Source organism: Acanthaster planci, linkage group LG16 (assembly GCF_054643075.1).
Source record: "Acanthaster planci isolate LZ-2023a linkage group LG16, COTS_SCS, whole genome shotgun sequence".
In the NCBI taxonomy this organism is placed as follows: Eukaryota; Metazoa; Echinodermata; class Asteroidea; order Valvatida; family Acanthasteridae; genus Acanthaster; species Acanthaster planci.
The window spans coordinates 5,514,478-5,526,481 of NC_141792.1; the positions used below are offsets into that span (position 1 = coordinate 5,514,478).

General features: G+C 40.2%; 1 protein-coding gene across 12 annotated transcripts in view; it reads left to right on the plus strand.

Annotated features, from left to right (window-relative positions):
- Positions 1-12,004, plus strand: part of dcaf17 (DDB1 and CUL4 associated factor 17) — a 74,269-nt gene that overhangs the window by 35,475 nt on the left and 26,790 nt on the right. For 11 of the 12 annotated variants that reach the window (XR_015428076.1, XR_015428077.1, XR_015428078.1 and 8 more), the window contains 2 exons: positions 4,397-4,523; positions 5,450-5,619. The exons of the other annotated variant lie outside the window; for it this stretch is intronic. Coding sequence is in view for 7 of the 11 variants with exons in the window: in XM_087147531.1 (XP_087003657.1) it covers positions 4,397-4,523; positions 5,450-5,619 (297 nt within the window). In the remaining 4 variants the exon portion in view is untranslated. The remainder of the gene's footprint in view (positions 1-4,396; positions 4,524-5,449; positions 5,620-12,004) is intronic. 12 annotated transcript variants of the gene reach the window in all.

Genomic DNA, 12,004 nt, shown 5'->3' on the forward strand with positions numbered 1-12,004 from the left:
ATGTATATACCCATTCGTAAATGAGTGCATCACATAGTTCTTTTGACTTGATTTCTTCAAACCTAGAACCGGGTTCTGCTTTTAAAGTTTGTTTGGCTTTAAAAAGGTCAGTAGCTTTAAATCCTTTTATAGTTGTTTTATAATGACCGTAAGCCAATGTGTCAATGCCATTCGTTTTAAACAGGTAACGCTTTGTGTCTAAAGGTGAAAGACTCAGTTTGTTTTGACTAATCGTGAAAATTTGATGATTGCCTAATCTTATCAACTGCTGCTTGAGAAAGGTTTGAACTGCTTCAAACAAACACCGTTTATAAGTTTCGTGACGCACTTTCTTTTTAATCACGACTTTAGTTACCCCTTTGGCAATCTTCAAATTTTGATCTTCCGTTGAAATCGAATACATTTCAGGACGTATGCAAACGACTTCTTTCACCAGTCGGCCACCAAATTCGTCTTTCATTTTGCCAGTGATTTCTTTGTTTTTAGGGTCGTAAAGCGCATGTGTGGGCGGGTAGTTAGAAAAATGGAATAGGTCACTTATTTGTTGCAGATCTCGATTGAAGTCACTGGTTTGAAGGAGTAAGCTGTCGGTGTCAGTATACAAAAGACAAATGTCGTTGCCAAAGTCTGCTTTCAACGTATTGTAATAGAAATCATACATTAACGTTATAGACAAATCAACCACACTTACACGCAATAAACTCGATGACTGAGAGATTGCACTCTGGGAATGGCATGGTCGATTTGTAGTGAGGTTTAGAAACCAACTTTTTGTACTGTTCGGCGTCCTGTAAGTCTCTAAGCAGGTGTCCATTGATTCGGTCTCTCACGTTGTCCATCGTTTTGCCAAAGACCGAGTTGTTCATCAGTTTGAAGAAATTCTTCGCAAAATCAGATGTGATGTAATTCTCGGTGTTTTTAGCGATGACTTTAATTTGTTTTCTGTTTAACGCACGGGCACCCTGCATGATTAAATGAGCATGTTTGAATGGGTGTTTGCTTAAGTACGACTCGGAGTTTGAGATTACAGTTGGCATGCACTGGCCCCCTGTACTTACCCGTGACGTGACAGTAATCGTGGACTTTTCTAAACTTGTTGATGGGTCTCTTATAACTCATACAGATGTAGTAGGTGTAGCAGCGGTCGTTTTTGAAACTAAAATCTATCTTTTGGGATTCGGCTTTTGGCTCGGCTGGGATAGGACATTGACACTGCGATTCTTTGGTTGGATAGATACACTTTTTCACAGATCCAACATTTGTTGCATTTGTCATGGTGTTTCTGTAGCTCAGGCAACCAAACGAGAGGCTTTGGATCGGCCAACGTTTCGTTAATTGTTTTCGTTTCTCTAGATAGCGATTTTACAAAATGAGTGGCTGCATCGGTTTGTTTTGTGACTCATACATACCCCGTCGCAACCTACGACAGCATAAGAGTAGCTGCACAGCTTGTGATGTTGCATTCTAATCATGTTGGCTTGTGCGGGTGCGAGAGTTTCTAAAACAGATTAAAAATACTCAGAGATAACAAACAGGGCATTTTCAAATTTGAGAATGTTTTTGCCTTTTTCAGGGAGTACAACTTTGGAATGTGCTGCGTTTATACCTTGACAGTCTTCTTTGTGGTTGTCTCATCTTTGTTGTGTTTGAAAGTGACACATACAATCTAAGCAATAATATTTCTGACCATTGTGATTGTTAACACTGCCCATCAACCCAGAGAAATTTTTAATCCAACAAAAATGGGCTTTTTCACCTTGGTTAAAATAAAGTAAGTTGATGCGTTTACCTACAGCTTCGGTCTTGTGAAGTATAAACACACCGTCTTTTCTGGTGTAACCAAAAACGTTTAACACCAAGTTGTTTTGAGCTTCAATGTGTGAAATCTGCGGAAGTGGCATAGGAAAGTCCATGTTTGTGAAATTTAAACCATCTGCTGTTGTACACATTGAAGTCCTTTCGTTGTTTATTTTATAATCTGGATTGCTTTCGAGTTGATTTTTAACGTTGTCACTATAGAGACCCTTGGCAGCTCTTATTGCCCAGCGTATGCACTGTTGATCTTTTTTGTTTTGAATGTTAATGATTGCAGTTTTAACTGCCAATTCTTTAGGAAGTGGAATGTAAGATGCTCCTACTGGATTAAAGCGTGCCATGTTGATATAAAGCATGATAACTTTATCAAACACCCAGCCAGAGCCTCGTTGGTATGAGCTTTGACATCTTCCATTTGTTTTTCTCTTTGTTTTTCTAAAGCATTTTTGACCTCTCGTTTGGTAAACACCGTGATATTTTTACTCATAAACGTAAAAACACCAACTTTGGTTTCCGCTTCAGGCCTGTCTATTAAACTGAACCTTGATCGCGGTTTGCAACTTGTATGTTCTTATCTCGCAAAATTCATCCAATGCTTTCTTTTTGTTGTAACTTTTGTAAAAATCAAAAAAGTGTAAAAAGTTGTCTGCAAAGAAACTAAGCTTCAATTCCCAATTTCTGTAGTTACCTTGAAAGCATCGGACCTTTTGGATGTCTGCCTCTGCAATCACTTCTGGGCGGGTAAAGGCTTTAATCGCATCAATGAGATCTTTCCACAAGATGTTACCATTTGCATCAGTGGCAGTAAAGGGTATGTCGTTATCTTGCACTACCTGTAAGAGCTGACGATACTTTTTGCGCTGTAGGTTTCTGAATGAACGCTGGCTCTCTTGGATTGCATATACGAGCTCTGGTTTTGTATTTTGGCGATGGTGAGTTGGAGGTAATAATATGTTGTGTCACTTGACAAAGTCGGATAAAAATGATTTTTTAATTCGATTAAAGCCTGATAATACAGGACGCTGTTGTGATCTGGTTTGATTATCTCTGTTCATGTTCATATTTTTATATAATTAAGTAAAATTTTTTTTTATTTTTCTCAAACCCCATTGTCCATTTTAGAAGGGTGTTTTTTTCTTTTCCCTCAAGCCACCAAGTCTCCCAGATATCCAAAGTATGCAACAAAGATTTTTATACGAGAGTGAGAACCTCTTTTCATTTTTTCCGAGGTGGGAGAGGGCCCGAGAAAGGGGTGAGGAGGGGTCGGGTAGGTATACAGGGGAAAAGTTGCTATACTACTCCATTATGGAACAGTAGGGTTCCCACTGTGTTCTCTGTGTGCTCTACCAGGGAATGGTAGTGTTCCACAGAGCAGATTTGTTATCAAATGACAATTTCTCTAGTTTCTTAGAATGTGTAATTTTTACTGAAGTGTGATGCTTGCGGTGCTGAATACAAAAGCAGTATTAGGTTCAGTGTAGTTTTTCTTTTGCAATGTAATCTGGAAAAAATGCAAAGTATTCCGTCAACGAATAATTGTCAAGTCTGGGAACAAGGAAGCTTGCCTTAATAATGATTTAATAATGATTCCGTCAGCATCAAATGCTCCAGTCTAGTGAATCGTGTGTAGTACTGCAGTACCTGCGGTTTGATTCAAATTTGAAGATATATTTTTGGAAATGTTTGCACATATAATATCCCAAGATTTACTGAACTTTAATTAGTATGGTATCAGGGCAAAAGTCTTGCTTCGACATAAACAAGGACACTGTAAGTTTACTTACGGAGAATACCCCGTACGAAGGCAAAAGCATTAAGGACTGCAAATGGAAAAAACAAGACTTGTGTGCTCAGCACTCGTTGACAGCGTTCCGAAAAGGAACACACACATTCCCTGATATTAGTGTTCCCAAAAATGGAAGGTTCTGTTTGGGAACGGCGCATGTTCCAAACTGGAACAAGGCTTGTTCCAAGTGGGAAAGTCATTGTTCCCATCGGGAACATCCCCTGTTCCCAAAAGGAACGTTCCAAGCGTTCCGACTTTTGAGACGCTCCCTAAATTTGCATTTCAACATCACATGTCCCATTAAAGCGTGATTAATTGTAGTATGTACTGCTTTGCGGAATTCTCCTGCCAAATTGGACAGTCAAATGGTGCGTGCAGGTAAGAAGTATCGGTATCTTTAGCGGGTTAGAGCCTTAGTTAAATATTAAAGCTTATGAATATTTCTGTTCACAAATTCTCAAAAAGCATAGTGCTGAATACTCTGTGAATATTGTTAAGTCAAGTTTGTGAAAGGTAAAACTCTTCATATTAATATGCTTGTTTATATCTAAGGGCTACCAATGCATAGGGTCATTTCATAAAATTATTTTAAACTGTCTAGATGGTGATTCTAAAGTACCTGTGTATGTGTACATACGTGCATATAACAACAATCTGAACTGGGTTGTTTTTTTAACTGATGGAAAAATGAAAATATGATTTTTCTTTGATACAGATCTCTTCTCAGTGAAAAAGGAAATACTTATTGTTTATAGAAGCTTGGTGTAAAAATATCTTGCCTCTGTGTTGACACAGAATACAAGATTCTCGTTGCAACTGGGAGAAGTTGCCCCTACAGTGCTGGTAGGAAGTTCATCATCAGTGACATCAGGTGTTGTGGGATCGTATCCAACAGGAATACCTACTAATATACATATAACAGGTACTCTGGGATCGAAAAATAAGTTTGTGCTTCACATTTTATTTTTTGATTAGGTGTACTAGAAAATAATGGAAGAAAGGGACAAGGGGCACAAAATGTTTTGGTTTAATATACTTACAACTGTTAAAAAAAGAAAAAAAAATGTCCATGTACATGTATGTTGATAATGAATTTTACATCATAACCTGCTGGCCCATACTTACAAAACACTTTCCCAAAGTTTAGATAACCTGTACTGCATTTTTTCCCATTTTACCTCATGTCAAAAAGTTGATTTTGATGGTAAGCAAATTGAGTTCTTTTCACTATCATAACAAGTTAATCCAGCGTGAACAAAACCAGTCACCTGTAAATGAAATTACCAATTCTTAGTTTGAGTCCATGCCCTGCCTTTGGACCATTTCTTGTATTCTGCTTTTACAAAATGAGATGATATTTATGATGTGAAACAGTTTAAGGTTCCAATATGGTACTGATGTCAGTGTACTGATAGTCCAAGACCTGAAGCAAAACCAGAGACAAAACCAATTTGTTGTACATGTAGATATTTGGTAGAAATGTCTAGAAGAGGCTCTGTCTTGGTTACATATTTTCTACTCATTGGATCTTCATCAATAAACTAGTTCCTTGTTTGTGTTCCTTGTTTCATTCTTCCGACAGATATTAAGTAGTACGAATCCCAACCTATTCGTCTCTTTTGAGATTAATTTATTAGAGGGTGTTCAAGTGTGATAGTTGCCTTTAATTGACGCAACTTGACCAGAGACCATGAATTAACTCAACTTGACACAACTCGGCCTTCCTGGTCTGACTCAAGTCACTTCCTTGAAAATGACTCAACTGGAGCCACAAAATTATTAGGGCAGTGTAACTTTGCTTTTGCTGTTTATTTAACGTCACATCTCATGGATTATTTAACGTTGCAGAGCGACCTCCTATTCTCTTGGAAGTATCTTGCTTACAGCATGATGTGTGTTTTGGGGGTTATCCTTGGCATTATATGTATATACCACAAACCAGTGATCCGCTCTTACCACCAAATGCTGATGCTGGCACAGAGACATACATAGTTGCCAGTGTGGCAACCAACCAAATGGTACGTCCTGAATTAAGAACTGCTCCGGAAATTAGACAAAGTTGGTGTGATTGTCAAAGTGCATGTTGTGCAAACATGATCCAGAGTATTCGGACCCAATCTAAACAGACTTTGCTTGAGATCTGTGTGGTTAATTTAGTGAGGTTGGGCTTGTTTCAGGTTTGTGTTTATTTTAAAGAAAAACCTTAGTCTTCTGCTTTCAACCTACCCCAAACAGTCCCTAAATATCCAAATTCGCTAAAACTTCTTATCAACCGTAGTGTGCCCTCTAGTCCCATGATGCATAGCGGAATGGCCACCATGTTTGGCCGTCTTCTCCTTAACGTGATTCTATACAGAAGTGTTTTTCAGACATCCTCAAGTTTACCGAGTTTCCTTGTCGCTTTTACACCCTTGTGATATTCTGATCAAACCGTAACATATTGTAATAAATGTACGTTCAATTTTTCTGAGTTAAGTTGTGTATTTTCTTGTTGCGGTGGTATTTTTCTCGTCTTATGTGTGTGCATTCTATAGATTGTTGACTCTACGCTATTATACTACTAAGCGATACATATGGTCAGCAAGGCAACCCTGGGATTGTTGGGGGTTCCACGAGGCAGTGCAAGCGATCCAATACGGCGGTCCCCATCTTTCTTTGGTGTTTATATAGGGTCAATGGGGCGACCCTCGGTTTGTTGGGGCTCGCTAGGAAGTGTGAGTGTTCCAAATTCCGCGACCCTACATTCCTCTATAGACTCTGCAGAGGATCGAGTGGCATTCCATGCAATACTTGTGAATCCGCAGCTAATCCCTGCTGGCAATACCATCTTTGGTTCACTTCAGGGTTAGCCCATGCCACGCTTCAAGGGTCTGAGCTGCAGGGCATGCGATATCTGAACTCTCAGTTCCCCAACGTAATGCCAAAGCATCGCAGTCGGCGATAGTGCAGAGTGGCGCTGCACTCGAGGTCGAAATTTCCCCACTAGCTGGGTCTGGGCGCAACACTTCTGCATCCCAGTTCCCAAGCAATCCGAACGGGTGACGTCGGTCAACAACAAGCTCTTGTCAACACCTACCATGGGCAACACTCGACATCAGCATGGCTCACAAGACCACGCATCGGAACAGCCCCATGCCACCATTGCTGTCTACACGGCCGCATCGCCCCTGTGCCATTGTCTTCAAATGCCCTTTCAGCCAGGGCACCAGGCTGTGACAAAGACGCTGACTCTCCATGGGCTAACATAACGCTGCTCTCTGGAGTGGTCCCTGCAGAGACAATCCCGGCCATGTGGGCACACCGGCCTCCCTCACCATTGGGGCTTTTGATTTCCGTACATCATCCCATCTCCTGGCTACCTTCTGGGCCTTTCTGAGAAGGCTGCTTCTAGCCCTGTGGTTCATCAGCCTCCCCTGCTGTATCCTCACTGCAGCCTGAGCAAGCCTCTGACACCCCAGCTAACCAAGCCTCGACTGCTGGCTCTACAACTAGTTCTCCCACACTCAAAAAGTGCAAGCATTCTTCATCTTCTTCTACGGGGTCCAAGCGTAAGAAGTCTCACTCCTTACAGATGGACAGTGCTTCGGCTGACATCATGTCAGCGGTCCGCATGCTCTCAGAGAAGCTATAGCCAGCCACCTAGAGCCCTATCCTGTTCCCTTGGCGACGGCTCCTTGCTTGCAGAATGTGATCCGTATCCGCATCTACAACCGAACCTGCATTCATCGATGATCCGATCTTCCTTTGACAGTTTCGTCCCTTCGACTTACCCAGGTTCCAAAGCAGACTACAGCTCACTTCCTGCTCTAGCTCCTGGCCATTCAACAAGACATGATGACGTTCCTCCTTCCTGTGATCAACTCCAGATGGAATGAGATACATCTTTTGAAGATGAGGATATCTCTTCCGCAGCCAGTCTTAAACCTCCTGAGGCACAGCTCCGTCTTCTTCAGAAAGATATGATCCACAAATTGGGGTTGCCTTCTAATCGATCTATGGCAGATGCCTCTTCACATGCTTCCTTCAAGCACCACCCCACTAGGTTGGAGGCATCAACGCCGATTTTGCCAGAACTTCCACTTGACCGGTCATGCGTCGAGATGTTTAAAGTTCTTGCTGGTGCGAAACAATGGCATCCATACCCCCCCCGAGCATTGACTTTTTTCCAATTTACAAGGGAGACTTTGACAACTTCCTCGCCGTCTCTGAGATGCCAACTGAGGCTAAAGATACACTTTCTTCCAACGCTCACTAGTGTACAGGTAAGTTTCCATTCAAAGATGAGGGCAAGTGTTTTGCCAAGTCTACTCTTGCTAAACTCGACAGAGCCTCATGACATGGTCTTCGCAATACCATGTTTACGGGACTCATCTCTGATTATTTGGCTTGAGTGTGTGACGAAGATTCACCAGCTACGCTGGACTTGGCAGTGGTCGCACTTCGAGCGCTTGATGAGAATGTCAACTCTATCTTCGAGCAGTTCATTTTAGCCACTTCTGCACGATCCAACTCCTTAGCACGAATGATCATGATTAATGGCGCGCGTGACAATTCCGTTTGAATATGTGCATTTGTAATTAGTTTTTTTTTACCTGAAACCATGAGAGAAGATATGATTCGTCCGTGACTGTGACGTCACTATGCTATTGCACATAGACCCTTTCTGTGCCTAAAAAATGCACTTCAAAGTACAATTTTTGCATTTACGAACTACATTTTTTATGGAGACTTTGTTTGGTTCTTCCTGTAGTTCAAGAGTTAATGTAATTTTTTAATATTGTCATTATCAAGCTAAAATTTTTTTCGTAGAAAGATTGCCTGATCCCGTCGCCTGTTTCGGATTTAGAAGGTCAAATTCACGTGTGATCGAATAGGAACTTACCAGTGTGTTGAAGAATAGCCACATTCACGTATGCTTTACCGGCTTCATGATAAAGCAAATATTTCAGTTTGTTTGGAGACTTTAAATAATGAATCACTCAATTAAAATAACCCATCTAAACTCAAAACATTCCAAAAAGACTATCCAATTTTTTAAAGGTGTTTCACTTGTTTTGCACCTTTATTTTTTCTCCTTTTCGCAACTCTTACTGCACCTTTGCATATGTCGCTTGGGTAGCTTCAGTTTTGCCAATCTCTTAAGACCAATGATAGATTGTTACTAGACAGCAGTTACCAGTGAACATTAAGTTTTGGGAGTCTTAAAATTATTGGAAATAAGTACATTTAGATCGGAAAACGCAAGCGCGTTAGAACCAGAAGACAGAACAAAAAGAGCGTCTCTATCACTGAACAGAGCAGCTCTAATGGTCCTCGTTCTTTCTTCAATGTTTGCACCTAAAAACCCTTCGCAAATAAATGCCAAAGCGAGACGGCGAGCTTCTGACATGACGTCTATTTTCTCTCGGGATAAAAATATCAGATAAATTATCGGGTTATCTTCCTCTTTATCCGATGCTTTGACTGGTATTGTTCCTAAACGTAAATGTTGATCTGTTAACGTTTTTATTTGATCAGTTAGGTCAGTTACTTTTAGTCAACTGGGGTGCTGAATTCTTCTAGATTCCCTGCGTCATTAGTTTGAAGGAAATCTCTTATTTAGTCATAAAAGACCACTAAATTGTCTGCCTCTAATTTCGAGAATGGTATTGCGGGTTTAAGTGCTTCTACAACGTCCATGTTGATAGGTGATACCTCAAGTGAGGCAGGTCGTTCACGCGCTGGTCAAACTCCTTCGGGCCCTCTTACTGCAGGACACCCTTCTCCTTGAGTTTCCCATTCTATTTTGGTGGATTTAGTAATGTTGAAGTAACCTGGGTGGAGGTTTACCTTTCTGACTTTAATGTTTTATTGCCCTTTAGATTATCGATTTGATTTTCTAATTTAAAAGTCTGTTTGCTTTCGGTTAAATAAAAAGAATGCGTCTCCATTGTACTGTTAACGGTTTTTAAAAAGTTTAAACTTTTTTTACCGCTCCGGTAAAGTGTTTCCCTGATACTTGAAACAAGTCGTTTACAGTTTCTGCAGTTTCCCCGGTTACGTCTTGATAACAGACGGCAATTAAAGGCCTGCTAAAATTTGGTTTAATTTGTATTCTATGAGACCCGCTTGCTTGGTAGTCACTTGGTTGTTCAGTTGTTTTAAGATGTTACCTGACTTTGATTTCGGCTTTTTGTAAACAAAACGCTGATAGTATTTACCGCCCACATTTTCTGCTTCGCCTGAATAAATGCGAGTTAATATTAGTCCACAACCTCGACACACAAGTTTAGCTTCTTCTATTTCCACTCTGATTATGTGCAGACACATGTCTTCTTCTTCTATCTTCTTATACGCTTCTGGGGGTGGTTTTGCGCCAATTAATTCATAAAGCTGACAAATATATGGTGATATGTAATGGCTGTCCATGTTTTTAATAAATAGTTATTTGTTTAAGGACTCAAATTTTTAATAAATACTTATTTGTTTAAGAGGTGTAAAATAACCCCAGTTATTCCTGGAAATAACTACGGTTTAAATAGTTTTAAGTAAGTTAATTCTCAAGTTTAATCCTCCTTTAATTCCCCTGGCATTGCAGATTTACTTTGAGATTCAGATTCGTTATGGTCAAACCCTCTAAATGCTTGTAATGATTTCGTCATTTCTAACTTTCAACATGCTGGTTGATACTGTACATCTAACACTGGCACCGCAAGAAAGTGACCCGTTGGTTCTTTTGGATAAATAAATGGTTGAGCATTACATCTTTTATTTATAAATTTCATGATATTTGATGACCTAATGGGCCTCTTTCGGTGGTCAAATAACGAGGCATAGGAATCTACTTTAACGTAAATGAGATGTTTGTCTGTGTAAGGTGGTTTAACCAAGTATGTAACTTTGTCTGATTTGCACAAATAATCTTGATTGCGACATGTTTTGTAGGCATTGATGGCAATTGAAGGTATTTTTGGCGGGGGCTTGTTTTCCAATAAACTCATGAGCCGCTAAATTTATATCGTCAAGTATATGCATTATGGGCTTTAGTACTTGATAACAGATTTGACGGCCAATGACGTTATCGGCAGTTTTATCGTGTGAGCCAAACTTGTAGATGGGATTCATGCCGTAACAAGCTGTGTCTGTCATCATAATTAGCAGGCGCTTTTCTTGGCCGTTATGATTGTAATAAATTGGTGAAGAGCGTTGAGTTACATAACTGCCTTCTTTAATCACAGGATTTAAAAATAATAAATAATTTACTTGCATCAAGAGGACCGTATACAACATTGGAATCATTGTTGTTAGCATTGAGACGCTTGTGGTCATCGGGTACGATGTAAATTTGGTTTGACATGGTTCTAGTTTTATAATATAGGCGACTTTATTTTTCATTTTTTCTCGGCTCAATCTGCCAAGACAATTAAATGCGCGTAATCTTCGTGAAAGTCTTCGGGCAACTGTAGAGTTTGTGGATCCTCAGTTATTTCCACTTTCACTTCTTCGTCGTGGTTAATTATTAAACCAAGTTTTTCACTTCTTCGTCCAAGTCAGATTATGGTTTGGGATCGGTTAAATCACGACAGTTGATGCAACAGAAACAATGGTTACATTGGTCACAATCGATACAGAGTTGACATTCAGTACAGTTGCCACAGCGCTTGCAGGTGGTGCAATTAAAGCAGCCGGTACAATCTTTACCATCAAAACAGCTTTCACATTCACGGGAATTTACGCAATCAGGCACAAATCTGAATCGTCGCATTTAGTCACAATACTTGCAGTCAATGCAAGCGATGCAGTTTGTACAACGGTTGGTGCTGCCACATCCGATTCAATCTTCACACTTAGAACAATCAAGATCTTTCACATTTTGCACATTGTTTACAATTGGCAGAATATGAGCAGCCTTCGCTATTTTCACAATTTCCACAGTCGGTGCAATCTAGACAGTCGGTGCAATTGGTGCATTATTTGCAGTATGCAATTGATACATTGGTCGATATGAGTAGAATTTAAATAATTAGTGGAATTGCGAGTATCTATCACGTTGAGAGACTTGATTGTGTTTTTGCGGAAGGGGCAATCTATGTTTGGTGCTTGGTTTATTATCTCTGTTTTCTTGTCTATTATTAGGTTTTGAAAATATCATTTCATTTTTTCTCAAAGCTTTTTAAATTTCATTTCGTTTTTTCTCAAAGCTTCAGGGGAGAGTCAGTTTTACCGAGAAATAGGGAAGTCCCGGGGAAATCCCTTTTTGGTGTAGGGGGTCGCGAGTTTTGGTTTGGGAATTCCTTTTGGTTTGGGGGTCACGAGTGAAAAGGGGGAAGTCCCGTGGTCATTTTGATTTTGATGAATCCATCTAAGCAACTGGGGTGACTAGAAACCACCAGATACGATGTCTTCACTGGAAAGAGAGGATGT